The 25,877-nt window shown below is 43.0% G+C and overlaps 2 protein-coding genes across 8 annotated transcripts in view; one reads left to right on the forward strand and one right to left on the reverse strand.

Moving 5' to 3' along the window:
• Nucleotides 1-5,311: 5,311 nt before the first annotated feature.
• Nucleotides 5,312-17,466, reverse strand: CCNE1 (cyclin E1). Its single transcript, XM_075765555.1, has 11 exons — nt 16,988-17,466; nt 16,784-16,874; nt 16,474-16,542; nt 9,828-9,970; nt 9,612-9,747; nt 8,652-8,798; nt 7,749-7,844; nt 7,240-7,374; nt 7,038-7,149; nt 6,795-6,952; nt 5,312-5,960 (listed from the first exon to the last, which is right to left on the reverse strand). The coding sequence occupies exons 1-11, from the start codon at nt 16,999-17,001 to the stop codon at nt 5,838-5,840; spliced, it is 1,224 nt and encodes a 407-aa protein (XP_075621670.1). The 5' UTR covers nt 17,002-17,466; the 3' UTR covers nt 5,312-5,837.
• A 139-nt stretch (nt 17,467-17,605) lies between these two features.
• The window catches only part of LOC104631559 (hypothetical protein), a 54,902-nt gene continuing 46,630 nt past the window's right edge, over nt 17,606-25,877 (forward strand). For 3 of the 7 annotated variants that reach the window (XM_075765556.1, XM_075765557.1, XM_075765558.1), the window contains exons 1-3: nt 17,606-17,741; nt 17,956-18,031; nt 19,225-19,307. In XM_075765556.1, coding sequence (XP_075621671.1) covers nt 17,959-18,031; nt 19,225-19,307 — 156 coding nt within the window. In that variant the 5' untranslated portion in view covers nt 17,606-17,741; nt 17,956-17,958. The other 4 variants (XM_075765560.1, XM_075765561.1, XM_075765559.1 and 1 more) reach the window with 4 other exon arrangements.

A 25,877-nucleotide genomic window follows, 5' to 3' on the forward strand; every position in this document is an offset into this window, starting at 1 on the left:
TGGGCTTGGCTTGCACTGACTATTTCAAGAGACTGAAAGGAGACAGATAACATTGTATTGCAATATTCTGCAGTCTTAATTAAATGTTTGATTACGTGTAAGTTGTGTCAGTAGTGGACAATTCAAAACTTGAGAGAAACAGGTTTTATACCTCGAAGGTAAGACAATGTGTGTGTTGGTTTTGCGTGGCAAGGTTTCGGTAGTGGGGGGGCTACAGGGGTGACTTCTGTGAGAAGCTGCTAGAAGCTTCCCCTGTGTCTGATAGAGCCAATGCCAGCCGGCTCCAAGATGGACCCGCCGCTGGCCAAGGCCAAGCCAATCAGCGCCTCTGTGATAACATATTTAAGAAAGAGAAAAACAGTTAGAGAGGGCTTTTGCAGCCAGAGAGAGGAGTGAGAAGATGTAAGAACATCTGCAGACACCAAGGCCAGTGCAGAAGGAGGGGCAGGAGGTGCTCCAGGCACCGGAGCAAGATCCCCCTGCAGCCCATGGTGAAGCCCATGGTGAAGCAGGCTGTCCCCCTGCAGCCCATGGAGGGAGGATGAGGGGGTGGAGAGATTCCACCTGCAGCCCATGGAGGACCCCATGCCAGAGCAGGTGGAGACATCTGAAGGAGGCTGTGACCCCATGGGAAGCCCATGCTGGAGCAAGCTCCTGGCAGGACCTGTGGATCCGTGGAGAGAGGAGCCCACACCAGAGCAGGTTTGCTGACAGGACTTGTGACCCCGTGGGGGACCCACGCTGGAGCAGTTTGCTCCTGAAGGTCTGCACCCCGTGGAGGAGACTCACGTTGGAGAAGGTCGTGAAGGACTGTCTCCCGTGAGAGGGACCCCACGCTGGAGCAGGGGAACGATGAGAGGAGTCCTCCCCCTGAGGATGAAGAAGTGGCAGAAACACCGTGTGATGAACTGACCGTAACCCCCATTCCCCGTCCCCCTGTGCCACTGGGGGGGCGGAGGTTGAAGCCGGGAGTGAAGTTGAGCCCGGGAAGATGGGAGGGGTGGGGGGAGGTGTTTTCAGATTTGGTTTTATTTCTCATTCCTCTACTCTGTTTTGCTTAGTAATAAATTAGATGAATTCCCTCTCTAAGTTCGGTCTGTTTTGCTCGTGATGATAATTAGAGAGTGATCTCTCCCTGTCCTTATCTCGACCCATAAGTTTTTTTTTTTCGTTATATCTTTTTTCCCCTGTCTAGAGAGGAGGGCAGTGATAGAGCGGCTCTGGTGGGCACCTGGCCCTCAGCCAGGGTCAACCCACCACAATGTGACTTGTTTGCAAGTAGCCCAGCTGGAAGAGCCCATCACCAAATTATTATGTTTGACAACCCAAGCTAAGTGACTTTTTTGCTGGTGACTTAACTTCAGAGCACAGAAGTTTCACAAATTGGCTGGAAATCAAGTGCTGTAATGGCAAGGAATGGACATTAAAGTCTTATCCCCATTTGTATATAGTCATCACCTCCTGCCATCTCAGACACGTACGCACACACACAAAAAATTAAAAAAACCAAGCCAACCCATTGGTTATTCCACCTTGACTACCCACCCCACCCTCGGCAGGTTTGCACCCTGCGGCACAGGTGATGCTGGCAGGGGCGAGGGCAGGAGGAGGGGAAGGAAGAGCTGTGCTGCTTTCTGCCACGGGCATCATGCAGTGGAGCTGCACCCCCTATTTATGTGCCAAGTCTGAGCAGGAGATCTCCAGAGAGATTATAAAAGCCCAGGTCAGGCTGACCTCAACCTTGACAGCAAGGAGGAGCTCTGCTTAATCCCCAACAAATTCAAGGCTACACAAAGTCTTGGTTAACCTGTATTATTTCACAGTATATGCTAGCACCTCCCTTTTTTTGGCAGGGGGAGAGGATTGTGGGAGAGGAAGGTTGGGAAGACGAGGGTATGAGTAATCTGATGCATGTTGTTGAATACCTAGAGGAAGCACATTCCCAAAATAAGAGAAGATTTATGCCAACAAACAAGGCAAAGCGAGTCCATCCAATGTCAACCTGTGCACTTGCCCATTCCCCGGCTGCAGTACACATTGGCCCCCGGCTATTTCCCAACGCACTTCACCTAACCTCGCAGTGCCCTGACTAGGTGTTACTCCCATTAAAGTCCAGAGAAAAGCCAGTTGCAGCCTTCGGCAATTCCCCAAACTATAGTTCGGGTGCCCTGACGCAGGTGCGATGCTGCAGGAAGCCTCGTACGCTTGCGCCAAGGTCCAGCTTCACAGCCTAGTCAAAGGAAGAGCGTTTTACCCAGTTGCTGAATTCAGGCTGCTGCGAGACAAGCCAGCTGCACTGTACGTGAAGGAAACGGCACCCAGGAATTGAGAGAAACTCGAGCCAGGCTCTAAGAGCTTACAGGGCCTGCAGCTCCCATGGGATGACTGGGTGAATATTTGTGCAAGCACTCCACTGAACTCATGCCAGCTGTTTACCTCCACCTCATGCAAGCAGGGATGTAATAAACCCCCTCATGCCGTAATTCCTGAGAACCAAGAGGAGATGCTGACCTGAGACCTAGAAACTGATAGCCACGGGCAGACCATCCTGCTGCTTTATGGGACAAGCTATGCAGAACTATTTCTGCGAACTACTGTTAGATAATTACAGCATTTTTAACAGCTTAGCATCTGGCAGACTCACAGTGCAGACCTCCATATCTTCATCCTTTCTGCTCACCAGCGCTCCTCCTTCCCAACCCCAGCTCACAATTACAGCCTCAACTCACTAATTTGGGGTTATTTCCTTCAATACAGTCACAGCTACCACCAACTTTCAAATTTATAGTAGCAGCAATAGAAAATTAGCACTGGATTCATTTCTCTTGTTCCAAGTTTCCCCGATGCCCCCAGCTTTCAGACCAAGGTGAGGTTTTGATGCATAGGTATGACAAACCTTTCAGGAGGAGGAAGATAATCATACGCTACCTGGGTTACAGCAGAATTCAATTTACTTTGCAGCATGCTTTATGCTGGGTCTGTAGCTATTAAAGGGAGAGACAGTTTCCAGTCGAGGAGTGCGCAGCAATGCACAGCTAAATTGCTTTCTCGGCATTCCCCAGGAACAGCAGCCTCACACATTGCCCTGGGATCGTCCTCCCTGGAGCCCTCTCCCCACCTCTCAGGGTAACACACTTAGAGACAGAGACAGCTTGCAGGAGCATATTATTTGCTATTAGCTCATCTTTGTTACACAAACTTCAGCCTACTTGTAAACACACTAACCTTTTTTTCCTCTTTTCTGGTCAGGCAGAACTGCCCGCTTGTTTCTCCCCACTTGCCATAAATGTGTCTCCAGAGTGATCCAGGACTGGAGAGAATTTAGAATAGAATCCTCAGGCAAAGAAATATGGAGAGAACTCCCTCTTAAGTTTTGGTTGGTTGGTTTTTTTAATAGGTACAACTATCTTCCTTAAAATTAGCTGCACGGTTCTGCCCTAAAATGGTTTTCAACCTGTGGCAACCAGCGCATTTTTTTTTCAAGCTACCCTAGAAACACAGCACACTCAGACGGACCTAAGTAGCCACATGTGTCGCAAGAAAACCAGAAACAAAGATCTTCGAGGTGTAAGACAAAGATGAGAAATTAAGAAAATAGCTCTTAAGGTAAGTCACCCCAGCTGGAAAGCACAACATCTCTGGCACACCATTGCATTCCTACCTTGGAAGCTGCAAAGTCACGATGCCCGTGCTCTGGACAGGCTGCTTTCCCATCAAATGAAGCAGGTTGACCTTTCAGGAAGAGGGGAAATTACAAAATTAGCAGGATTACTACATAAAGCACAGATCCAATTTAGAAAGAAGCCTGCTATCTGAACAGTTTCATTCATAGATAAATATATATCTCTCAGGCACAGGTTTCCCACACAGCTGAGAACACATAGAACACCTGCATTCACTCTTGAATAGGTATTAACTGGCAAGTTATATTTAGCTGAAACTGAAAGTTAGAGTTCATCATATCTGTAATGTTATTATAGAATATTTTCTTGAACAGTGAAATCAAAGAATATGCAATCCCCATTTATACGGGGCCAGTTACAGTTTAAATATGATTTTTAATTAATTTTTTTTATGAAACAGATGAAACATACTAAGCACTGAAAAGTAACAGCAAAGGACTAGTACTAAAGCTCGACTGGCAATTTAGGAATTAAGCCCAGAGACTATCTTTCAGGAGGGTTATCATGTCATTGCTCGTCCCCCGCACTTTGTGTGTAAATTTAAGGACAGAGTACCAAAATGTGTCCTGACATTTCCTCCAATGTTACAAACTTTTTAAATAGGCAAATAATTACATATCCTAGACAAAGGAATGTTATATCTGAGAAATGAAAACATCTCGGCTAACATTTACACTTGTTGTGTTAGCACAGAACTTAGAACCATTCATTGCAAGGGGGAAAAAAAAGCCAGCAACACCAAATAATTTTTCTTACTATTAGTTACTGTAGACATTTTTATTACATTTAAAGCTTTACCATTTATCAGAATACTAGGTCAGGGAACAGCAAGAGGGAGAATAACTTAAAAAATAGTAAAAAGCAGCCTTACTGGGAACTAATGTTTAGGAAAAAAAAAAAAATCAACCAACAGCAGAGTAGGAGCTTCCTGAAATACAAGTGTTGTAGCATTTATCTACAGAAGGACATGATGAATCCTGGTAGTCTCACAGAAGTTTTCAGTGTTGTTGAACAGTCCTCCTTCAAAGTGAACATCATGAAAAAAAACAAGCAACCATTTTTTACATTTATTTCTCCATTTCCCCTTTTCTCCAGAACCATAACTTCTCAGAAAACACCTTGCTAGGACTTCTCAGATTCTCAGTCCTTGCAAAGGTCAAGGACAACTCCTCCTGTAAAAAGGCACACACCATTCCAGAATTAAATTTTGCACAGCAGATGATTAGTTGTCAGACTGCCAAAATCCCAAAGTTTAAATGATTATGTTTTAAGAAAAGGTAGGCTTTTCCTACTGATCATTTCTTGCTATTAAGCATAACAATTCAGACAATCCAATTCAAGAATTTCCCAATACACTGATTATTAGACAGTGGGTTGTAGAAGGATTCCCCATATACTTGTCATGTTTATTATCCCCTCCCTAGCCACCTGCATCTGGCTAAGGGAAATCCAAGTAGCCCAACATGACAATTTTATCTTAGTATCCAAACAGGGAGTTTTAATTGACAAGTCAGTAGTGGTAAATAAATAAAGCCATAGTTACTACATTATTTATCCCCAACTCCCACACTACTAGTGGTCACAGTCTGAAAAATCTTAGCTGACCATGATTAAAAGAAAAATAGGAATATACATAAAACCAGCTGTCTTAGACAGCATTTTTATTAAAAATGGATACACAGACATAGCAGCATTTACAATAAAGAATTTTTAAAAAAGGCATCTAGTCATAAGCCAACCATTTGAAAAAGAGGCTTTGAAACATTGTCTTCCACAGCACTTTTTGCCCACTTGTCAACAGGGGACAGTATGACTGCAGATTATCCAAAGGACAAACAGTAACTAATCTAAACTTCAAGCCCTTTTTCTGAACAGTTGGTCACATCAAGCATCACCCTCCATAGCAGCATTTGGAGCACTCTTCGGTGTTCTTTTAAGTGGCTGGTGTACTTGATCAATTTCTTTAAAATATTTTAATGTTCAATAAAAATATTTCAAATAGAAAAATTCTTCTGTCACAAAAAAAGTAAGGCTTCCTTTTCAGATTCCATAAAAAGCTTATGAACTTCACTGGCAGCATTTCCATAATGGAGCAGGAGTTAGAACCAGCAGAACAGGCACTTCAGCAAAATTGTCTGTCAACAGTTTCTGAAGTCATATTGGCTTCAGTCCAGAAGACTGTTTCTTACTACTTTGTGGTGGTGTAAGGACACCAGTGGGGAAAGGTGAAGTCCTATTTTGCTCAGCCAATATGGCTTGTTTTGCTTGAGCTTTGTCCTGAAAGCACAGGAAAAAAAAGTATCTTTACTTTGGTATATCTCTGCAACAGATCAATATAATTCAGTGGTTTGTAACTTGATAGATTGCTAATCTGGAAATGCATATCTGTATCTAACCCCCCTAACAGTAACTGCTAATTCATGCAGTACACAATAGTTAGTGAACACAAACCTCAAGAGGTCAGTATTAACTTTTGGAAACAGATGATCAGCATTATGGTATTTGTATCTTCAAGAAAGCAAGCTTCAGAAGCAACAGAACAGGAAGAGCTCTAACTTGTACTACAACTAAGTAACCTAAATAAAAAAACCAAACAACTCCAGTAGCTCAATTAACTACAATTTGTTGGACAAGATTTTGATCCTCTGCAAGTTTCTCATGTTAAAAACCTCTCTTGCTCAACTTGTCAGCCACTGCCGCCACATAACAGTCCCACAAGGTCAGTGTGGATCTCAAGTGATCAGTCTTTATCTTCTGTTTCATCAGACAAGGTTGTATTACCTGTGTTTCCTATAGGGAGAGGTCTAACATACAGCATTTGAAGCATCCCAAAGGGAGGAAATAGGCTTCTAATTTCTAGGGTAATTATTTGCCATTTAAGATTAGAGGCTTAAGGCACAATCACCGTTTTAAACTAAATACTGAACAAGTCATGTCTCTGTCCCAAGAATTTTGCAACTGGAGTACAGCCTTATGCCTTTTATCATCTCCATACACTCAGTCTCAATCTGGTAATGCTTCACTGCAGTTTACTGCATGTCCTAACCAAAGAAGAAACAAGATGTAAGAGATTTTGCAGACAGTTTTTGTCTTCATTATGCACATACATACCAGCAAGTCCAAGCTATTTATGTGCGTCTGTATATTGTGCAAGTCTTCAGGAGCTATACCTCTAAAGTGTTTGAGTTTGGAGCTTCCTACTTCCCTTATAGCCATTGCAAACGGAACCATCCATTTTACACATTCCTCTATCTCACACCATTTATAACCTGGAAGACAAGACACATGCTTATCTGCCTGAATGAAGACTTAATGTTTGTAAATACATTAGACTTAGTTTATAAATGCCAGTACCTGAAACTTTCTGCATCAGCTCAGATGAGGAGAAGTGATACAAAGCAGAAGCTGCAAGTACTCCGTATGTATATTCCAAGCAGCCAATATCTAGCACACAGAGATCCAAGAGCTACAAGACAACAAATGTTTAATAAATCTATCACAAGAACACTTTTTTCCCCTGGGTGAAATAGCATTTGAAGGAAGAAATCAGTCTTACCTCTGCTATTTGTACAAATATTTGCTGTGGATATTGTGGCAGCAACACCTCGTAAAAATCATTTAAATATGCAACTTGCATGTAAATGTTTAGCCATGATACAACTGTCAGTGGATTTAAGTTCCAGTTAAGAGCCTGAAAGAGTAGACATGCATAAGACTTCAGGATTAATAAAGAGTTCCCAACTTAGAGCCATGCAACTTTCTTTACTCAAAATCAGAAGTTGTAATTCCAGTTCATCAAGGCATCTTTGAAACACACAAATCTAATCCTCTCCTGTACCTCCTCCTGCTGACAGGGTGGGGGGAACAATTCGTTTTGTTAATATGCACATACTGGTGGATGCTTTAAATCACTTGTTACCTAGAGAACACTGTTTTCTCTAATTAGAAAGAGAAATTGCGCCTCTTAGCAGCACATAAAGTTAACTGAGGCTCTCTGCTTTTAGTCTGATTATGCTATACATTTTTAAAAACTAAAGTAGAACTAATTCTACTTTGAAATATTACCTTCATAATGATCAATTCCATGCCAAGGATTTCATCTTCTGTACAAGCTCCATCTGTAACATAGGCAAATTGGTGCAACTTTGGTGGATAAATTTCCTGAAAGATAGCAGATCAAGTGTTAATTTGTGGAATAAGTTGTAACTAGTCTCATGTGCTTAAGAAAAAAGAAAAAAGGAAAAGAACCCACCACTACTTCAGCATTTCAAAAGAGGGAAAAAATAAGAACCAACCCCCCCATCCTAACTCATGGTGTTTAACTCTGCGTTTAATATAGGCAGATTTCTTATTCAACCTTCCTGCATGTAGTCTTCACCTTTCACTTTTGATGGATCAGTACAACGTGCATTATGTTCGACTACAGCACCACTGAGACAGCATTGTAATTGACATCAGGATGTTTTTATACATCCTGAAGAAAAGGCCTTTTATCCTTTGCTTGAGAAGAACAGATTGAAGAATAATAGCCCTCTTAAAAGACAAACAGTAAGAACTTAAAAAGCACTGTGTATTTTAATAGTTCAGTTTGTTCCAGTAAATAAAGAATAGCTCAGACTATCATCCAGTAGGTACTCCACTGACAATAGAATTGCAACAAGTGGTCTCTGTATACAGCAGCCAGCCAAAAAGACATTTAGCAACCACAATTAAAAACTTTAGATTTATTCTAACACTGAAAAGACTATCCTTTCAAGATTAAAGAGATATACTGTGATGTTAGCTAGCCTTAATTTTAGCCACTTCTAAAAACAGGAGGAATTTTGAAAAGAAACAAAAGGATTTTTTTGTGTCCCCCAGCTGAAAAGTCATAGCAACAAACTCCATAAAGCCTGCCAAAGTATGTCTAGTGTACAGTAAGCGTGCTGTCTGTCCATTCACATTTTTAAGTAAAGCTGAGACACTTACCTCAAGCTTTGCTGCTATGAATAAAGAAGAGATACCAATAAGCTGCAATAGTGTTTTTACAACATTCTGTTGTGTTGCCATAAACCGATCAAAGAAATCTTGTGCTAAATAAAAAGTTTCTCTATGAAGCCTGTAGACTTCACAAACCTGGAGAGACATCAGAGATTACAAAGGTCAAGAACAGTGTTATAGAGTCAAAAACAGATGCTACAGATGTATTAAAAAAGCAAGAGCTAGACATAAAATTCATATTGGCTTTCTGCTTCACCACTATTGTGAAGTAACATGTTAACTAAGAGCATGAGTTAAACAGCTTCCTTTGACAGAAGATGACTGCCACTACAGTAACTCCAAAAAAAAAAAAAAAGAGATCAGAGTGAAAACCCTTCTTAGGAAATGCAAGCACATGTTCTAACAGTGTCAGAACGTCAGTTCCTCGTTTTTGCAAAAATGCATCATTCCAACACCTCAAAAGAGAAAATTCTCACAAATACTTTAGAATTAAGAACAGAGACTATGCCATCAAGTCATCCAAACAGCAAAAGACTCAGAAGAACTGCAGTACATTCTACATGCCAATAATAGATAGAGAGGCTGAGAGATTCATATGGTCTCTAAGCCACCACACCTTCCTTCTTACAGTGACTTTCATAATCATTTGTGCAGCTTTTATCTGCAGTGTGACCTTAAAAACTTACATCATGGAGCTTTAGGGACAAATTGATTATTATCCACTATCAATCTACATGAATATCAGAACATATTGTCAGTTTCTACACCATTAAATCAATCCATTATATATTCTTTTTTTAAGTTTGGTGCCACTGACAAACTTTAACATAAAGACAAGTGTCTAGGGCTAAATGGATTATGCAAAGATCATTAAATGTACTCATGGCAGTTATTAGTACACTTCAACAAAAGCAGGCTTTAAATACTCACAAGCACAGAAAAGCTTACCTCCATTAGCCAGTCTAGAAGGATTGTTCTCATTTTAGGTTGCAGGAGAGGGTGCCTTTGCATATAAAGTTTATCCCTCACATATGTCTCTTCTTTGTTTATCATGTTTTTCCATACGTCCTCTCTGTTTGCCCAGCTAAGACAGATTAATATGCTCAGTCTCAAGTCATAAGACAAAAGGAAGGCAGAAAAGCAGCAGCAAAATGGCACACTTACCCCAGAACTGGTAATGGTGAAGCTCTAGTTGGAACAACACTTAGATGTATAAAGTGAGAGTAATCAACACCAACTGGATCATCATCTTTATCCGGAGTAGGAATAAGCATGTGGGCATTTTTGTGAACATTATTCCAGGATGGCTATTAAATGAAATACACAAGATTTTACACTGTGTCTTTTTAAATAATCATTTTAGCTTTAAATAGAAGACAAGGCATCGGAAAGAAACTGTGACATAAACTATGATTACCTTTTTAAACCACACATAATCACAGAATCCTTGAGATGGAAAGGGACCTCTGTAGGTCACTTTGTGCAACCCCCCCTGCTCAGTCAGGGCCAGTGGCCCTGGACCACGTCCAGATGGTTTTTGAGTATCTTTAAGGATGGAGGCTCCACAACCTCTCCGGGCAACATGTGCCAGTGCTTTGTCACCCTCACACTGAAAAAAGTGTTTCCCTCCTGTTCTTCAGTTTGTGTCCATCTACTCTTGTCCCATCACTGACAAGAGCCTTGCTCAATCTTCTTTACATCCTCCCTTCAAGTATTTATATACATTGATATGATCTCCCTGAGCCTTCTTTTCTCCAGGCTGAATAGTCCCAGCTCCCTCAGCCTTTCCTTATACAAGAGATGCTCTTGTCTCTCAGTCATCTAAGTGGCCCTTTGCTGGACTCTTTCCAGTATGTCTCCCCGGTCTCTCTTGTACTGGGGAGCCCAGAACTGGACACAGTACTCCAGGTGTGGCCTCACCAGTACTGAGTAGAAGGGTGTTGCATATTTTGACACTAGAGAAAGTTCTTCAGCTTTAGTTGCTAACATTTACCCTGTTCTCCTTTTGAAGGATCACAACTGTTTCACAGAAGAATATCCAAGTCAGAGTCTCCTATTGTCATGTTGCATTTTGTTTTACCAAGAATATTTTGCAGGAAAGGGAGATGCTTGCCTTCAAGTAAAGAATAAGCAGATGGAACTTTAAAACCCAATTTGTGATTGTAATTATAATTATACAAATACAAGGTCAGGATTTCTGGTAAGGAATGTGTGGATGCAATGCCTGAAGTCATGGTTCCATGCAAAGCAAACCTGACAACGAACACAGCAAAATAGTAGTTTATAAAATTTTTCTTACTCATTCATCTTGCAGTGCTAAGATGAAAAAACAAAGCACTTATGATCCAATTGTTTTCAGAATAAAGTAAGTACATGTTAAGAAATTACCGCTAAAGTATCAAGTTGACCATTTCATATACAGAATTTTGCCAAGGCCTGCAAACATCAGACATCCAACACTCAATCAATCCATCATATCCTTTTATCTGGACCAGAATTTCAGTTTAAGTTTACTTTTCTCCTGGCTAACTTTGTTAAACAAGATCTTGGTGTACACTTCACACAGTTCCCCAGGAAAATACTACTTGTTTTATTTTTGCTACAATACAAAGCCAGCCCCATGTCACCATGCCTAAGCAAATTAAAATTTGGCATTTCTGCCTAACAGTGAAGTCAGCCATCTTGCTGCAAACTGATCTGTTCTGCAGCACTAAAAGGATAGAACTCCCTAACAAGATTCCTAATGTGCTTCAAGAAAAAAAAGTTAAAAATCAGGAGAATCACTAGATGCTAACAGTAAAATGCTCTAGATTAAATTTTGCCTTTTGCAAAGAAGCTTCCACACTTGATTTTTGTCCTGTGCTTGCTACAAATGACATCACTTTCCAGCAAAATGGCTGCCCTCTAGCACTAGCTTCAGAAACAGAAACCACTGACTTGATGAAACAAAAACCACAGTTCACTCACAGCTAAGACTTTGTACTTTGAGTTACTGACACACAGATGGGTAGTTTTTTCTTCTTGGAGTTCTACATGCAAATCTAACATAGCTACATTTCCAGCCATGCCACAACTAAATTTGCGTGGGGAAAGCCAGAGAGAGGCAATAGTATCTTTATCTTAAAAATGACAGATTCCTTACAAACTGAGAGTCTGAATAAAAGTGTCACATCAGTATTGCTTTAAGTTAATTTTTGTGCTCCCTCAAAGCTAGGCTCCACTCACACTTTGTCCTCCAAACTGCATGGCAAGCCCAGCTGCCAACACCCTTTGGAGAAGTGCTACCTTATCAGTTAATCAGCAAACCACAGGAAAGCAGTAGATTATATAATATCTAAAGGTGCCTACTATACCAGCAGATCTGAAGGACAAGGGATCTGCTCCACAGAGTTCTCAACCAAAGTAGATACCTCACATACTACACTGCAGTAACATGTCACTATTGATTTAAGGGATTTCACTACACCCAATCTTCTATAAAGAAATATAAGCAAGGGTCAAGAGCCTCTTGGGTGTTTGAAGAAGTGAAAACAAAGGTTTTTAATAGATAATATCACTCACCAAGACAACTGGGAAAAAGATGCAAGCAACAGAAAAAGATATAGCTTAGCTAGAGACAAGAGGGAGACAAACACGCAGGGCCCTCGAAAGCAAAAGGCTACCAGCAGGGAGACAGGAATCCAAATTAGTGTAAGTTAGGGAACACTATTGCTCTGGCATGGATTTTGTTTGAGGGAATGAGCATATTAATCAGACTCCTGAGTCTTCAAAGCAGATTTAGCAAGACATTCAACCAAAACTAAGAAACGATATCAAGAAACTGCATTACATCACACTAACTGTAAGGAAATGGGAGCCACCACTAAAAAACCCAAACCAAAAAAACCTCCCTAGTTTAAGGTTGGGAGGCTGTTGAAGAAACCATGAAGAGCTTCCTCTGGGCTTGCACAAAGCCAACTCAAAAGTAGGGAGCTGCCAAAAAGTGACAGATGTTACTGAGGATCTGTGCAGCCTAATGGAGGAAATACTACAGTCCTGGGCTTACTTCTGAGGCAAACAGGAGCTGAGTAAGATGCAAGCCAAAAATCAGTGGGGAAAACTGCCTCTTCAAATCTATATGGAGCCCAGCAAGAAAGTTTGGTGACACTCACAGTAATAATCTAGATACAGGAACAGAACAATTGATCAGAGATACAAATCCATGTCTCAGAACTAGACACAAATTGGAGAAGTTGAACTGAGGACATAAGAAGACTCATTAGAAGAAGGGCAGAAGGTAGGTGACCAAAGGAGTCCAGAGCAGTCAAGCCCATACAGCTCCAAAAAAAAACCCCCAAAACCACCCAAACCCCAGGAGTTCAGAGGTGGTGGCTTTGGATTTATTTTTTTTAAAAGTTCAAACATTTCCACACCTCAGTTTTCTGCAGCACATCACCATTCACTGATATAATGTTCATTTAACCAGATCTTTTGGACATCCTTCAGGCATACAGGCCAGACAAAATTGAGCAGGTAGCGACCATTGGGGTTATTGGTTACAGACAGAACCCTCAGTGAAGCAGCCACACCTAAGAACAGAAGCTGCTGACAGTCATGCATCTCAACATGAGCTAGAAGCCACCAGAACAGACTTCCACAGATTGGGGCAAGGAGGGCAGCAGGAAAACAGAGGAAGAGGGTGACCCAGAACTGCATTCCAACAGCAAGGTCAGAGGATTTTCAGCATGGAAATTTTGAAGGCAGAGGAAGAGGACGGGGGACAAGCCTGTGTCTCACCCTAAAAAGCAGCACCTACAACAGATGCTGATATCAACTGCTAGACTGCGGTGTTAGTTTGCCATCAGAAATAATAAGACCTATAATTCTAGCCATTTTTCACTCACAGGATGCATTAGTTTGAAGTATAGGGTTTTTCTTCGCCATCAGAAAGGGATTCCAGAATTAATAAATGAACAGAATAGTAACTTGCAATTGTTCCAATTCTTTCTGAATAGCATAGAAGCTTCTGTTATTTTTAATTTTCTAAAGAGTCTGAATATTGACTTACCCCTGATTCAGGTCAAGTCAAGCTCTCAACCTAGATACAGTTTACATTCTTTATCTGTTTGTCTGAAGACTTGCAAGTTGCTTTTTGGGTTGTTTGGGGTTTTTTTGTTGTTTTTTTTTTTAAATTGAATCTTCCAAAGATAGCCTAGACCAGTTAAAGAAGCTTTCGGGAGGATATTTTCAAACCAGTTAAGTTCAGTGGAACATTTTGACAACAGTAAGACCAGATTCTGAAAAAATGTCTAGTGAGAAAAAATATTTCCTGAGAGTTTACTCCATCTTCTTTTCACCTGAAAACATTAGTTTCATCTAAAGAAACCAACTTCTAGATTCAATTCTCCACTCTAGATGGAGGTGGTCATGTAATTTGTATCACAATTGCATGGATGACTCTAATCTAGTTAGATGAATTTTGTTTTACACTGAGCCTTGGAAGTGTATCCATCCACAGAAAGCAGCCAGAATTAATATGAGAATTGCTAGCAGAATTACAGCAGTGCCAGTTCTCTAAAATCAAACACAGAATTTATGCAATATTCTGCTGTCACAAACCTGATGATATAGCCACCCTTTCATCACATAAAGGGTAACAGCATCCTAATTAAGAACTCAGGCCTTATGTTCAACAGAAGCAAACTAATGAATTGACTATGAAGATGCCGTAAAGTGGGATGTGACTATGATATTTTGCCTTGTGCATAAACTAGTGTCAGCAAACAATTTATTTAATGCAGAAGTCATGTGGTACAGGCTGCAGTGGATTTATAGCTACTTGCATTTTAGAATTGTTGTGCCTCAACAGAATAACTATCTCACTGGCTATCATACAAGCCTGCTATACTGCTGCTGGAACCGTAAACATATTCTCATTAGCGGCCCATGGCAATTTATATCAGAGAATAGCTTGTGTCACACCATAGACTGAAGAGCTGCTGCTGTGCAGCCAAATGTTAGCTTTTTTTAAACAGATCTGTAACAATCTGGCTACTTTGTCACAACAAAAAAACCTTCTCTATGTAGGGATGGATACACAGGTACCCATTTTTTATGGTTTACAGAATCAAAGGGCCAAATCCCAGCAGCATCCTATGCTTAACTTGAAATATTCTCAAGTACGTATTTTGAATGCCTACTGTCTAAATTATCTAAATTTTAATTTACCTATCATTCCTGAAGTAACACTGAATGGCTACCAGGCCAGGAACACAAACAAGAACAAAAAACTGGAAGTCTATCCACTTTCAAAGTTGAAGGTCAATGTATGCAAAATATATTTCTAGTTTCTTTCCACCGCCTTTTTGAAAGAAGGTAAAATTGTGTCCCTGTTGAGGGTTTTTTTTAACACCACCTTATTATTATGCAATAAACACGCACAAGAAGCCCTTGCTTAGCTCAAACAGAATGAATCTTTTGGTGAAGGAGAGAGCTGTGGTGAAGGACAGGCAGCTCTTCCTTGTCAGAAGTGAGAAATTAGTTTAATATACTGCACAAAAGAAAGACAGAAGGGAAGGAGAGATCCCCTCATTAAATGCTCACCATTTGAGCCCTGCTTAATATGTTGACTGATAACTAGTATACACAGTTGCAACAAGCAGAGGCCATTCCAAACAATGATGCCCATCTGTTATGGTAGCACTTTAGTCTTAGAACTTCCAGCTGCCACTTCTGGTTAGATGTGCCACATTATGCATAGCCTTGCGTACCAAATGAATACGGTCTGTGCTCCCTGATCATGACTTTTGCAGCTTAAGTATCACCCTGCACGTGCATTAACAGGCTGAAGTCCTAGTGACAGTGACTGAGCAAGCACGTGTGCGTGCAGGAAAAAAAAAGTGGAGGGGAATAAACCTATTTCATAAAACAGGCTACTCTTATTTAGAGTGGGCATCTCAATGTACAAAAGCATCATGCTTTCAATACCATATACCAACATAGCATCCAATATAGATACCAATAGCTATCGCCTTAGGCTAGTGCCTAAGGAAGGGCACTAAGGGAACAAGAGGACACTACTGAAGTTAGTTTTGATTTCATAACTCAGATCATGCTAAATGTCTTAGTGAGAAAACTGGCAATGGTCGCCACCAACCTCCACTGCAGGCCTGATTTCCACAGCTAAGTGGCTTTACAGAAATTATCCCTTTTTTACGCAGAGAAACAAAGCCTATTGTACTACCGCATTAGCATCTAGTATAAACTTCAAAGCTCTAATCAGGAGCCTCATACTCTCTGTCAGTCTGACAATGACACTTGTCAATAGGAACAGAGCTGACGCAGAAAGAAAGGGGTATCTTTCCTCTCTACCAGGCAATATGCAAGTAGAGACACGACTGCAAAGAGAATCACGGCAAAAGATGATTCTGTTTGTATACTTAGGTGTCCTGTGCTTTGGCCTGCAAGGTACGTAAGCACATGACTGTACTCTTGCATCTCTCTAGGGAAGTCAATGCCGAGTCCCTCCACATAGGCCTAAATGCATATTAATGCTTTTGTAAGGTGCACCCTTGCAATTATGTTATGCAAACATAATGTTTGAGACCAACATAGGCCTCATCTCTTGCAGAGGCTCCAAAGCAACCTGTATGAGCTGAAGCATTTCGCACTCTTCATCAGCCAGGGTTGATAGTCCCCCTCGCCCATTGCTATTCAGCACACGGTAGCTGCATATCTGTTGCACCATGTTTGCAATAATAACGAGGTACTGCAAAACAATAGTAGGGTTAAGTAAGAATACAGGAGTATGATCTAAAGTCAAACGGGTTACCTGGCTTTCATACTGCTTTTTTCTAGTCATCTCCATTTTGGCAATTTCTTCATCAGGATCCTGTAAGAACTACAAAAAGGAACATATAATTCCAGTAGTACAAACTGCAGGACAAGCAGCCATTGGGCACCACGACGCACGCCTGGTCCCTCAGGATCTCAGCCCCACAGCTGACCACCCAACGCCCAGACCACCACATGGCCCCCGCCACCCAACAAAAGGAGGCGAGGGCCGGAGGCCAAGCCCAGCAGCAGGGGCAGGCGCTGGCCTGCGGGCACCGGGGCGGGCCGCCGGCCGGGCCCGCACTCACCGTGGCCACATCGGCTTTCCTCTTGCGGGCTCGCACGGCGCACTCCGCGCCCCCGTCCCCCTTGGCGGGAGCCTTCTCCTCCGCGCAGTCGCTGCCAAGAGAGGAGAAGCTGAGGGAGCCCCGGCCGCGGGGAGCCTCCTCAGGGGTGCCCGACAGAGACCTCGGCCTACAGGGCCCCGCGCACGGCGGGGCCGGCGGACTCACCTCTCCCGGCGCATGGTGCCCGACTGGGCCGGGGCGGGGCGGGCGGAGCGCCGTGCGGGGAGCCGCCGAGCAGGCCCGGGCCCCAGCCCCCACAAAGGGCGGCGGAGGCGCGGGCGCACGGTGCGGAAAGGGCGGCCGCAGCCGCGGACCAGCCCCGCCGGCTCCCCCCCGCCCGGCGGCCGGGCACCCCGGGAGGCGGCAGGGGCGCCCGCCGCCCCCTGCCCACGCACTCGCTCACTCACCGCCGCGCCGGTCACCCCCGACCTTCCCGGGCGAGAGCGGTGAGCGGGTGCCCGCCCGGCGGCGTTGGCGGGGCGCAAGGGCAGGGCGGGAGCGCGGCGCGGGCGGGCTCCGCTGGGCGCCTCCTGCCTCACGGCGCGGCCGCTCCCGTCCCTGCGCACAGCGCGGCCCGCGCCGAGCGGGACATTTAAACGCGCGGCGCGGGGCCGCCTCCCCGCCCGCCCGCACACGTGGCCCCGCGCGCAGCGCCGGGGGCCGGCGCCGGCCGGGGCGGGGTCTGCGGGGCGGGGGTGGGGGGGGCGCGGCGGGACTCCGCCGGCCGCCGGCGGGCCCTGGGGGAAGCGGCGCAGGGCGCCGCGGGCGCGCGGGATCCCGCGCCGGGGCCGGCGTGGGCGGGGCGGGGGCCGGGCCGGGGGCGGGGCCGGCGGCGCCGACGCGGAAGCCGCGGCGGGAGGAGCGCGCGAGGCCGCCGCAGGTGGACACCGCCGGGCTGGCGGCGGCGGGGTGAGCTGAGGTGAGCGGAGCGGAGGGTGAGGGAGCTGAGGGGACCGGAGAGGACCGGAGCCGATGCAGCCGACGGGAGGGGCTGGGCCGCCCCGCCCGCGAGCGGGAACAGCAACGGGCCCGGCCTGTCCGCGGCGAGAGGCGGGCCGCCGCCATGGCCGGCAGGGGCCTGCCCGCCCCGCTGGCCGGCCCCACTGATCCCCTCCCTCCTTCCCTTCGCGCAGGGCATGCGGCCGCCCGGGCTCTTCGGGCGGCTGAAGGCGGCGATCGTCGGGGTGGTTCACGTGGGAGCGCTGCCAGGTAAGCGGCGGCCGGGCGGCCCGCTGGCGCTGCGCCCGCCGAGACGGCCCGCCGGCGGGCCCGGGCCCGGCCGCCCTGTCGTCGGCGTCACCCGTTAGCCGGCTGCGGCCCCCGGGGCAAAGCCCGCTCCCCTGGAAGTCCGTCCCGTCAGCCACCGCCGCGGGCGCCTCATGAAGTGCCACAGGTTTGGGCATCTCCCCTTTCTAGACGTGCCAGAAGCAGGAGACGCTTCCGTGTAGGGAGGTAGACTGAGAAGACAAGGGTTTGGTTTTGGTGAGCTGTCCACTGCTGTGTTGTAAGAGGCAACGGTTAGGAAATTATGCAAGTGAACGTTGGGACCGGGTAGATGTTGGGTAGCGTTCTCGTGGGTCCCGAGAGGCAAATAGAAGCTCAGACAACAGGCAGGGTTTGTTCCACCCTGACCCCATCCACCTTCCCAGGGGCTCAGCATAACCAGAGCTGATTACAGCAGCTCACCTTCCCCCAGACAGGCTGGTGTCCAGAGCTTTCCCAGAAGCAGTCTCCAGGTACTAGTGCCAGCTCTCCCCATGCTGTGAAATCAGACCATCTAAGAAAGTTGTCAGAGGGCTCATCACACTCCCCCTTTCAGACTCTCAGTGCCTAGCTTTAGGAGCCGAAGTATCAGGAACAACTTTGGACTTGATCTTAAGGGAAACTCATTGAACTCAAAATCCATGCATGTTCATTTCTGCCATGAAGCACTTATACTGAAGATCAGATACAATCAACCTTGCAGATTAGAGTTTAAGATAGCTTTAACTAATTTTAAATTGGCTGGTGTTTAGCGTAGGTATTCTGCAGACCTACAGGTCAGTCTTGCCATAGGTTGTATTGTGTGGAGCATCACTAATGCAAGACAAGCTATAATAAGTACAGGAATAATAGAGAGAGAGAGAGAGCAGACCTGGTGCAGTAAGAGATTATAGCAGATATCCTTCAATTTTGTGATTCAGATTTAGGAGCTGAATGGTTACAACAGATCTGTCAAGTTCAGCTAAGGTGAGAGATGCCACTAAGCCACATCACAAGGAGACAGAGCAGCCTTTTAGCAAGTTTACCCTATTTCTCCCTATTTCAGTATGCCAATCCCTATAGTTATCCTACCTGAAAGCTATTACTGTATGTGGTTTTGGTTTGTGCGTGCCCTGGGGTAAGCAGCATTATTCTTGCAGGGACACCAAGAAGTTCTCTTCCACTGACCCAGATCATTGATCAAGCTTGTCAAGAGGCAGAAGCTTACAAGGATGCTGGAGTTGTAAGTTTTGATTTCCTTCCTCCTATGGCAGCGTTTACACAGAGCTGCTTCTGCATATGCCAATATTTGAGTCTGTAATTCATCAAATGCATCTTAAACCACACAGTTTAGGAAGGTGTTTAAATCCACATCTTTTATTTCAACAGAGTAAGTAGGTCTTCTAGATTACAAAATCTGAAATAACTATCACATGCACCCAGAACAATTGAAAAAGCTTAGATTCTAATTGTGCAATTTGAGTTGCTTAAGTTGGATTACCACCCATTTTTAATAATCAAGTCAATTTAAGGGGAAGAAAGAAAAAAAAAAAGGAATGTTGACTGCAGCATGGATGGTTGCTGGCATTCTAGGTATCTAGCTGTAGAAAGCTTCATTATCCAGTCTGACAGGCCACCGTTATTTTTAGCTCTGTACAGCACTGGTTCCCAAAGTCACAGAGGAATGCCATGTGCACAGCTGAGGCACTGCATGCATACCTCAGTCACTTAGGGGTGCAGAAGCACCCCACATTTGTGTTTGTGCCAAAACAGCATAGATTATTCAGGGACTAAAGAAAGCTTAGGCCCTTTTCTGCCCTCTTTAACCCTTCTATCATAGCCCCCTGGCAGCAGGCATGCCTGTGTTGTACATCTAGAAGAGAAGGCCCAAAAGGCCAGTCTCAGCCAGAGGCAAGAAGAGGCAGGTACTACTGACTGAATTGCAATTGGACCTGAAGTGGTGTAGTAATCTTCATAGGTCAGTCCATTTTAACAGGGCGTATGGCCTTTTGAAAGGTCAGATATGTTTTAAATATTTCATTGCACCTTGTCTTTGGGTGTTGATGTGCTTTCTCTTTTGACCTGCCTACGGTATTATGTACATTTTCTGGAACAGTAAGGTGGTGTCCTAATGTCTGAGGTTTGAAAATGTCTTAAATGAACAAGTAGTCACTGCTCTGAACTACTGTTTTCTGCAAAACTTTAATAACAGGCCAGTTGAAACCTTTTTAATGGCATAAGGTAGAACAATATTTTACAGGCTGAGCAAAACAGAATATAAGAGCTCAGTCTGAATTATAGAAGACAAAGGTCAAAACGCAAGACAAGTCACATGAAGTAGGTTACAGGCAGAAACTAATAAGGTTAAATTAGGAAAGAATCCTGAGAACAGAATTGTTGAAAGGATAAAAGAGCAGTGCAGAAGAATCATGTTTACGTAGGTGGGCTTCAGTGCCTTTAAACAGATAAGCACGTGTAAGATGTCCACACAGTTAGAATAATCTCTAACTGCAAGTTGGACAGAATGAGTAAGTTTTCTTCCTTTTCATACCTGCTGAAAGAACAGGTGTGCGACAGCTCTGTATGCTGTACTGTGACTTTATATTTTGTCTTTACAGTTACAGCATCAACATGAGGTATAACACAATTTGATCTACATCAGAAGAGTAGCAAGTACTAGTCTGTCTTCCTGTGTTAGCGGAAGTGGTTCACAAGTGATCTGTAACTCAAAGCCATTGCCCTACATTCCAGTGCTTGTTTACTCATTTCCCTTACTAATAATTACACATTGAAACGTTTAGCAGCAGGGAGAAAACACCCGAGTATACCTAAAGGTAAGGGAGGGTACAGAAGCGGTTACTTTCACTGCTGACATGCACAAAGCTGGAATAGTTTTAAGGCAAGCTTTAAAATCAGTAATAACACAAAATTTTAAATTTATGTTTTAAACTTTGTCTTTTCAACAGTTGTAATAAATTTTGCTCTTCCAGGTCTAACTGGTTTACCTTTTCTGCTACTGCATTGCAGTCTCTGAACTTGAATATATTTTTAAACCTCACTCTCAGGTAGACAGATGAGGTGAATGCTGTCATTTCTCTACACATTTAGACAAACTCAGGGCTTAAAGTTATGCTTAGTCTATTTCCTGTAGAAGTCACAAGAACATCAGTATACGTTCCACACCAATCTTCATTCTAAAGGTCCATACATAATAGTGTTACAGCAATATGACAAACAAATCCTTTATTAATGCTGTAAAGATCAGAGATAATCAGGAGAGCATCCATAAATATCAGTATGGTTGCCTAACACTTTCTGTAATTCACTTGTTTAGTTTTTCCTGGTGTTTTAAGAGAAGTGTAAGTTTTCATGATAGGTACTTCAGGAGCTTCCCAGCTTTTGCTCAAAGATCACCACTCTTCCAAAGTAACCATCCTGCTTCTGTAATGGGAATATCATAGAATGGTTTGGGTTGGAAGGGACCTTAAAGATCATCTAGTTCCAACCCCCTTGCCATGGGCAGGGACACCCTCCACTAGACCAGGTTGCCCAAAGCCCCATCCAACCTGGCCTTGAACACTTCCAGGGAGAGGGGGAATCTACAACTTCTCCAGGCAACCTGTTCCAGTGCCTCACCACCCTCATCATGAAGAATTTCTTCCTAATATCTCATTTAAATCTCCCCTCCTTCAGCTTAAAGCCATTACCCCATGTCCTATCACACCATGCCCTTGTAAACAGTCCCTCTCCTCCTTTCCTGTTGGCCTCTTTAGGTACTAGAAGGCTGCTATAAGGTCTCCCCAGAGCCTTCTCTTCTCCAGGCCGAACAACCCCAACTCTCTCAGCCTGTCCTCATAGGAGAGGTGCTCCAGCGCTCTGATCATCTCCGTGGCCTCTTCTGGACTCACTCCAACAGCTCCATGTCCTTATGTTAGGGGCCCCAGAGCTGGACGCAGTACTCCAGGTGTGGTCTCACAAGAGCAGAGGGGCAGAATCACCTCCTTCAGCCTGCTGGTCACACTTCTGATGTATTTGGGTTTCCCCTCAGTACTCCAAGTGACCTGTTAAGCAGTCTTTTTCTTCTAGAAGAGGAGCTAGAAACTTAAAGGTTTTTTTCCACAGATGTATCCACTGACAGTATTTCCAAATGCTGCCTATAGTAGCCTTTAAGAAGATACGTAACTATCTTGCTGCTACTAGATGTTTGCATATTGTCTCAAGTTGCTTGAATTGGTGTTAACATTTAAAAATAAAGTATATGGTCTTGCTCACTCAATATGCATTGCACTTTGAAGTAAATCCTAGTATATTCAGAAAAAGGTGACTTGTCTGGCACATTACCAGCTTAACATAATAAATATGAAAGATTTGTGATATTACAGCACAGTAATGAAAACAAGTGAGTGCTCAGTTAGGAAGCCATCTGTGCTCAAAATATATATAGTTTGTGCTTGCATGTTGCTAAACAATGAAATTCCCTAGACAAGATTTTATAAGCAGCAAGCTATAAGGCATTATGATCCCTCCAATTTGTATATCTGCTTTTGTTTAAGAAAAATGCAAAATATATATTCAAGTTAACTTTAATTCATTCTGTTCAGCCTGGGCAATACTTACTTTATAGCCAGAAAGAGAGCACGTGTTCCCTCTAGTTTCATTGATATAGATCACTTTACTGCTAGTTGCTGTTATCTAGCTGTAGCTACTTGACTAGTTGACATTAAAGACAACTAGACATACATAAGTAAAACTACTTCTTTAAAAAAAAATCCCAAAATTATAAAGCTATATTGAATTGCAAATATTATAGTGCTTCTCACCATACAATGTTTTAGGTTTACTTTTTTTTACCAATGCTGTCTCTGGAGATATATTCTTTACTATTCTGATCCTCCTGACCCTTCTTTAGTCTCTGTACCCAGAAGGAGAGTTTCTAGTATATGTTTTATATTGATGCTTTTAAGAAATGGAAAGTTTTAAGCCTTTTACTCTTCTAACTATAATAATAGTTAGCATTCAAATTACTTGAAGTTTAATAACAGTTGAGATAGAATAAACTAGTATTTCTACATAGAAACATGTTATCACATGGATTACAGAAGTTATCATTTCAAATCTTAGCTCTATTGCAGCAGAATAAAATAGCAGATATACCTCCCCACAACTACCTCCTATGGTATATGCAGGAGAACATACAATACCTACTTAGCTGTAATACCTACTTAGCTGTATTGAGGCAGTAATCTCTTAGCTCTGGAGGTAGAGTTTTTAAAGGAAGTACCAGGAAGCTGTGCCTCAATATAGCAAATAAATACTCTACAAAGGCACCTGATTTCCTTTATAAGGGGCACGTGACTGGTGGTGAGAAAGGCTGTAATTGTCTTAGTGCACACCTGAGCCTATATAATCATGGGTGTGGTACAAAAGCCCCTTTTCTTCCTGTAGGAAAAGGTAGTTGTTTTAAGTTTGCAAAGGTTTGTATTATTATGTATGTGTCTGTAGGTAAAGCCTTTCTTTTAGGCGAAACACTGGGGTTAAAGTTGGTGCAGAGTTAAAGCTTGTAAGATTGTTATACCTATTGTGGTTTATAATGTTGTGACTATTTTTGATGCTTTTCTGCTGTGATATGTGTATGTGCATGGCTGAAGTGTTTTAAGAGGTCATTTCTGTAAGTGGAATAAAGCTAGGGAAATTATTTTTCTATATAATCGGAGAGCTATTTAAATGACCTATTTTCCAGTAGCTAACTGTGATACAAGAGGCACTTTGCACATATGTAGCACTTCATAAGTCATTCAAAGTAAAAAGGAAATATATTGTTTAAGAATTACTTATAATAAGGCTATTATATATGAGCAACACTTAAATTATCTTAATACTCAGTGGAAAAGGAGCAGAAAAGGTATTTGCTAGAGTTTTATCTCTTACTATCTAAATAAATTCTGCTTTGGAGGGTGTAATACAGTAGCTGTTCCCATAGTCTAAACTATAAGCCTAAGTTCCAGGAACTTTAATTTAGCATAACTGTTTTCTTTCCACTGTTTTAATTAGCTGTCTGATAGTACTGAAGTCTGGTTTATATACATATCGATTCAGTAAACACAGAAATCTGTGGTGTTATATTTTTATATAAAATATGAAAGAAAGCCTTGAGTTAATGCATCTGTAATTCAGCTCTCTGTATTGTAGAACGTATGTCATTCTCTTTTAATTAAACAAAACATAATATGTAAAAGAACATAGTCTATCAGATGGTACCCAAAGAAAGTAATACCAAAAATATTCAGTGCAACCATGGACGTTAAGGCCATAGGAAGAGACAACTGCTGAAATGTGAATATACTAAGTTTAAGGCAGAAGAGAGAAATGTTGGAATCCTCCCATATGCCTGCATTTTGAACTAGAATTCAATCAGATACTTTTTATGCACAGTAGTATGTCTAGGGTTTTTAAGTATTTTTAAATGAATTACTTCATTAATGTATCTAATGGAATAGTTTGCTTTATGCAAATCCTGAGGTGTCAAAGTAGTAGCAACTCAGATAAAGCTTAGTTTCACTGCGGAATTCCTGTGGAGTTCTGCTAGTCTGTTCTCCTGCTTTTTCAGCTACTAGCACGGCTCTTCAGGAGCTGAGCATCTGAAGCCCTGTTCCCAGATGCCTTTCTTCTTGCCTGTCCTATTGAGGTTGATTCTTGACTGCTGGAAAGCCTGGGGGTTCTGATTTGTAGATCCCAGCTCCTTGCCCTTATGATAAGCTTGGCGTTTCCTAGCTATCTAGGTTTGGGTGAAGTCTGCCAAGTAGAGCATTCTTGAGCCAAGGACTAAGGGCTTCCAGGTTTTGTAGCCTCGAGGAATTACCTGGTTTTGAGGGTTCATCATAATTTTTTGAGTTTGTTTTCTTTTGTTAAAATATTATAGTTCTACATTAATCACTTTGCCACATACTACTACTGACCAACTTTGCATTCTTGATTAAACTGACCTAAGGTATTTACGTGTACAGAAGGCAAAAGGCTAAGGGATTTCTCTTTCTGTTGGTACCACAAAGGATTCAGTAGTTGTGCCTGAGGTACAGCACCATTTGGTCAGTTCAGGTTTCTTGGAACAGTCCTGACCTCATCCCAGAGAAACTGGCTAAAAGGTGGTGATGGGTTTTTCCCCTTAAAATGCCATGGTTTTTCTGAGGACTGGTTGTCGTCTTTGTCATATGGCTACTTCCCATCACAGGTAGAGAAGTGTGGATGTTAAATTATACATTGAATTGGACGTAGAAGCAAAATCAAGGATAGATGTTTTGGTTAGTTGCCATATCTGGCTTTCCTTTGCCTATTTGCAGTTTTCTTGGACTGGAATTGTGTAATTAAATATGCTGATGAATGGCACCAAGTAGTGTGTAGGTCTAATGTTGAGTGCTCATAATATTAGATCACTTTTTCCATTGAGAGGTTGTATCCTTTTGTTTTTAAGGTAGCATGTGTTTTGTTTATTTAAATACTCAGCTATAAGTCGTTTGGTAAAGGCAGCTGTACCCTGGTGCACTGAATTTACGTGGGTTGTGGACTGACCCTACTGTTCCACTGGATTATTTCTGTTCTCAAGTTTTCCTCCATGTTAGGTGTTCATTTATGATGTCTGTGGCTTAGCCTGTAATTCAGCCATTAAATGCTGACTGCATTTTATATACTGTCTTATCTTTTACTGCCAAAAGGGCTTCTACACTACAGCAAAGATTAAAGAAGCGTTACATATGAAAGTTTTTTAAAAAGGAAACTTTTTCTTCCGCCTTCGTGATTCTCTACATTATTATGAACC

This window comes from Balearica regulorum, chromosome 13, assembly GCF_011004875.1.
Source record: "Balearica regulorum gibbericeps isolate bBalReg1 chromosome 13, bBalReg1.pri, whole genome shotgun sequence".
NCBI lineage: Eukaryota > Metazoa > Chordata > Aves > Gruiformes > Gruidae > Balearica > Balearica regulorum.